The sequence below is a fragment of the Microcebus murinus genome, chromosome 16 (assembly GCF_040939455.1).
Source record: "Microcebus murinus isolate Inina chromosome 16, M.murinus_Inina_mat1.0, whole genome shotgun sequence".
NCBI classification, from domain to species: Eukaryota; Metazoa; Chordata; class Mammalia; order Primates; family Cheirogaleidae; genus Microcebus; species Microcebus murinus.
Window position 1 is genome coordinate 48408297 of NC_134119.1, and position 5067 is coordinate 48413363.

A 5067-nucleotide genomic window follows, 5' to 3' on the forward strand; every position below is an offset into this window, starting at 1 on the left:
AGCGTGCTGGGGCCTGCTCTGTACCCTAGAGACGTCCCCCGGCAGATGGTCCCAGGCCCAGCGTGTGGGGCCGCGGCTCACGCACCCTCGGGCAGACGTCAGCACCTTCTCTTCCCACTGACGAGCGCGTCCCTGCGCAGGCAGGGTGAGAAGCCGGGCTTCTGTCTCTGTTTACCCAGCTGAAAAGAAAGTCTCTCCAGGCAGCAGTGATGATCGAGTGGCGACCAGCTGTCGGCTGAAGCTCCGGCGACAACCCTGGAAGGTGAATTCTGGAATTAGGAAAGGAAAAGGAGTCAGGTCTGCTGATGTTCCTCAAGAGCCCTGCTGCTCCCTTGGGGTTAAGCCCCCAGGAGCCCTGGAGGGGCCTGCAGACCAGAGGTGGCTGCCCCTGGGGGCTGCGTTTCCTCTGCACATCTCACAGCCCCTGGGGCTCAAAAAACCTGACACTGACCAGACACCTGTCCCCTGCTCGGACAAGGGGGTGGCCCTGAGCTGGACAGGGTGGTTCTCCAGGCCCCTCTGCTCAGCCTCCTGCCTGTGCCTGTCTCCCCCTCCCCTGCTCTGGCACCGCATTCCCTAAAGCTCGCACCTTCCGCCCTCCGGACGCCTGCTGGAGCCCCGCCTGGGCCCACTCCTCAGCCTGCGGAAGCTGCCGGTCCCGATGACCTCCTGAGAGGCAGTTGGGGGTGGTGGGATCATGCTCAATAAATACTTATTATTTTGTGGCTGAATTTGGAGCAGCCCAGGCTCTTATTACCAGCCGTGTGACCTCAGACAGGTTTGGTCACCTCCCCGAGTCCCAGGAAATGTGGCAATTGCCACAAGAAATGCACTAGTAACAGTACTCCAAAATGGGCCCCAACATGTTGTTCCTGTCAAGGCAAGGTGGCCTGGGATGGGCTGGGGGGCCTGCGTGCTGGTGGCGGGTCGGGGGGCTGCCCTCTCATCCTGCCAGCAGTTTTGGAGTTCTGGGCCCATCCTTCAAGCTTGATAAGAGGCAGATTCTGGAGTGAAAATTCTGGGGTCTGGAGATTTTCTTTGTAAGGCTGCGGTGACCACGTGTGGCCCTGAGGCTACCCTCGGAGCTTCCCCAGCACCTCTGGCTTTGCAGGGGTGCCAGGCCATGCAATCTCCTAGGCAAGGTCGCCCCTGTGGCCCCTGATTCCGCTGTAAGATTGGACCACACCCTGGCAGGCCTGGCAGGGCCTGAGAGAGCTTCCAGCAACCCCCCACTTCACAGGCGGGGCCCCGAGGCCCCGAGAGAGCAGGCGTGTGTCCGAGCCAGCGCCACAGTCATATGCCGAGCTGGGCTGATGACTATGGACTCTGCCTGGGCCTGTTGATGGGAGCTCAGGGGTGTCCTGCTCTGCCTTAGCTGGCCATTTCCACCCCATCACCCCCTCCGCTTCCCACCCTGATCTCAGTTTCCCCCACCTGAGTCTGAGCCTAGCACACGGCAGGTGTGAGTGCCACCATGAGCCAGGCTGGATAGCTCTTCCCAGTTGGGGTACCCCGAGGATCCATAGCTTGGGGCGATGCAGCCAGGCAGCTACGGGGGCGGGGGGGCTTCTCTAAGGAACAGCCCTGGCAAGTCAGACCAGAAAGAGGCCTGTTCTGGTGCCAGACTTGGGGGACAGTGGCTTGGGGAAGAAAGGCAGGACCCAGGGCTGAGCCCTCCTCAGGACGGACCCTGGGCCACCCAGGCCAAGGAGAGATAGGTGCAGATCCAGAAGTCATCGGGCTGGGCTGGGCTGGGCAGGCAGGGCCTGGGAGGGGAAGGGGACACCCAGGGAAGCCCCGGAGTGGGGAGGTCTGGATTTCTCCAATAGGGAGCCCCCTCCAGCCCACTGAGCTCAAACATGTCTGTGTGTTGGGGGCTCCACCTCGCCCTTGCTACACCTGGTCCTGTTGTGGTCCCTCACCCCGTCCCAGGAGCTTCCCGGCTCTGCAGCAGGGACTAGAAGTCTGTGGGGTCCTGGCCTACTTCACTGTTGTGCTCCCCTTCCAGTCACCCCTCCTCAAACCTCAGTGTGGGCCGAGCGTGCACACTCGGCTGGGGGTGAGGGCTGGGGGGAGCCCCTGAGGGTGCTGGGGGAGCAGGCAGCCTCCAGGCCCCTCCTTGCCACTGAAGGCTTTCCCATGCCTATGGCATTCGGGCCTCAACAACCTCCCCAGTGTAGTTTAGAAGCAAGAAACTGGGGGCTGTTCAACCTCACTGTGGCCAGCTGGGCAGGCCAAGGCCTCTAGTCTGGAATAACGGTGTGGGGCTTGCCTTGGCCTCATCCCACCCCATCTCCACACACAAGCCGTGCAGAGCCCAGAGGACTGGCCCAAGGCCACTGGGAGCCCCCCACCCTGGCTCTGGAGGCCAGGGGGAGGGACAGGATGGGAATGCAAGGAGGACAGCCCTCCAGGATCTAAAGTTGGAGTCAGCTTGGGTGTTCTAGATTCTTTTTGCCTCTTAGCCACTTACAGCACAAGAATTTTGAATATATATTCCACACGTATATAAAGCATTTAGCTTTAACAAAAAAGACCTCCTTCTCATGCAAGAGGGCAGCTCGGACCTGGAGGCCCTCTGTCTGGCCCTGGGGTGGGGGTGGGGGATAGGCAGGGTGAGGGTCTGGAAGGTACCCCCACTCCCAGGCTTAAGGACTGACTGCTGCACCCAACAGTAGATTACAAAGGTTTATTTAGAAAATAGTTTGGTTGTTTTGGCTGTCGTTTTTGGCAAACACTGAAATACTTTCAGTAATCAAAGCCTGTAAGTGCCCTCTTTCTCCCTGCCCCCAGACAGCCACCCTGACAGGTCCTGGGGAAGTCAGCCCTTGCTCAGATGGTGCGGGGTGGTGGTGCCTGTCGGGGGAGGCTCCTTTCTTACCCACTTGGGGGGCTGCGACCACCACTGCAGTCTAACAGCCTGACCTCACAGCCACACCTCCGCTGGGCCCAGGGCTGGATCCAGGCTGGAGCCCTAGAAGCAGCCCCTTGCTGAGGCGGGAAGGCAAAGGGGTCTGTCCCCCTTTCTCCTACCCCCTCCCGGGAAGCCCAGATGTCTCTCGGCCAGGCCACATCTTCTCCTGTCCCCGGAGGCCAATCCATCCAGGGTCTCTGGGTAAGCTGCTCTGCCTGCCACCTGCTCCGCCCAACCACTGCTTGGAGCGGCCAGGATCGCTGGGCGAGGGGGCACAGGTCACTGCCTAAAGCCCCTTCTCCTCCGTCGGAAGAGGATGTGCTTGAAGGAGCGCCGGAAGTCCTGGTTGAAGACGGTGTAGATGACCGGGTTGAGCGAACTGTTGCAGTAGCCGATCCAGAAGAAGAACTTGAAGAGCGGGCCAGGCACCTGGCAGGCCTCGCGGCAGATGCCGTACAGGCTGTAGCTGAAGAAGAAGGGGAACCAGCAGAGCACGAACACACCCATGACCACGGCCAGCACGAAGGTGAAGCGCTTCTCGCGCGCCTGGGCCACCTTGCGGCGGCACACGCTGCTGCGCGCCCGGCGCCGGCGCGACAGGAAGAACTCGACGGAGCGCGAGCTGGCGCGCGACAGGCGCCCACCCGGCCCCGGGGACCTGGCGGCCGCCAGCGCCCCCGGCTCGGTTGCCCCTGCCGCTGGCCCCGGTCCCGGCCCGTCGGCGCCGCCCGCGCCCCCCTCGGCGCCCGCGCGCCGCCGCCCGCCCCGCCGCAGCGCGCCCCGGCGCCGCCGCCTCTCGGCCGCCGCGCTGCTTTCGTCCGGCTCCACGTCGGCGCGCGGGGGCGCGCAGTGCCCGTTCTCGCCCGCGCCCGTCGCCGCGCCCAGCCCGTTCTCCGTGGTCGGAGACGCGCCGTCGGGGCCCGCGGGAGCGCGCTTCTCGCTGAGCGTGCGCGTGCGCAGCTTGGCCACACGGTAGATGCGCGCGTAGACCAGGCCCATGATGAGGCAGGGCGCGAAGAAGGAGCCGATGCAGGAGGACAGGATGTACCAGGTCTCGTCGTTGAGGCCGCACTGCGGATAGGCGGCGCCGTCGGGCTGGCGGTAGAGCGAGACGAGCGGCGGGAAGGAGATGACCGCCGAGATGAGCCACACTGCCACGATGGTGGCCTTGACGCGGCGCGGCGTGCGCTTCAGGTTGTACTCGACGGCCTGCGTCACAGACCAGTAGCGGTCCAGGCTGATGGCGCACAGGTGCACGATGGACGAGGTGCAGAAGAGCACATCGAGCGCCAGGTACACACCGCACCACACCTGCCCAAAGTACCAGTAGGCCATGAGCTCGTTGGCCAGCGAGAAGGGCATGACCAGTGTGGCCACCAGGATGTCAGCCGAGGCCAGCGACACCAAGAAGAGGTTCTGTGGCGCGCGCAGCGCCCGGCTAGTCAGCACGGCAATCACCACCAGCACGTTGCCCACCACGGTGAAGACGATGAGGAAGCCCACCACGGCCGCCAGCCCCGCCACGGCGCCCGCCGAGTACTGGCCGGGCGGCGGCCCCCAGGTAGCCCCTGAGGCGTTGGCGCCCCCGCCGCTGCCCCCCTCGCCGGCGCCGCTCACATTGGGGCCCGCCGCCGCCGCAGCCGCCGCCAGCGCCGCCGCCAGCGCCGGGGACGCCATGGTCCTCCCGCGAGCTACGCGGTCCCTCCTGGAACCGGGGCGCAGCCGCGGCAGCTTGGGCGCCCCGCAGCCCGGGTCGGCGCCCGCATCGCCGCCTGCTCTTTGGGCGCGCCCGCCAGGGACCACGGCGCCCCACAGCCGGCCCTCGGCCGTGGTGGCTCGGCGGGCGGCGCGCCGGAGAGCTTGGCTGCCGGGCTCCCCGCAGCTGCCGAGCGCGTAAGTGCAGAGCAGGAGGCGCCCGGAGCGAGCGGCGACGCGGCGGCGGGGGGAGGGGGCAGGTCCCGGGGTCCTCGCGCGGCCCCGCCCTCGGCCCCGCTCACGGGGAGCGCCCCGGCCGCGAGCCCACGGCGCCGCGGCGCCGGAGCGGGTGTGCCAGAGCGGCCCCGCGGCCCCAGCGCCCGGCTCGGGCGCAGGCTGCGGGCGGCGGCGGCGGCGGCCCGGGCGCTCCGCCTCCCATCCGGCCGGCTAGGACTCCG

The 5067-nt window shown here is 66.0% G+C and overlaps 1 protein-coding gene across 1 annotated transcript; it reads right to left on the reverse strand.

The window, feature by feature from the left end:
• Nucleotides 1-2674: 2674 nt before the first annotated feature.
• On the reverse strand, nucleotides 2675-4813 carry ADRA2C (adrenoceptor alpha 2C). Its single transcript, XM_012744798.3, has one exon. It carries the CDS (start codon nucleotides 4589-4591, stop codon nucleotides 3194-3196), a length of 1398 nt encoding a protein of 465 aa, XP_012600252.3. The 5' UTR covers nucleotides 4592-4813; the 3' UTR covers nucleotides 2675-3193.
• Nucleotides 4814-5067: the final 254 nt, after the last annotated feature.

Bases quoted from the DNA above. Each gene is read 5' to 3' on its own strand.
- ADRA2C (XM_012744798.3), bottom strand. From the start codon at position 4,591: ATGGCGTCCCCGGCGCTGGCGGCGGCGCTGGCGGCGGCTGCGGCGGCG.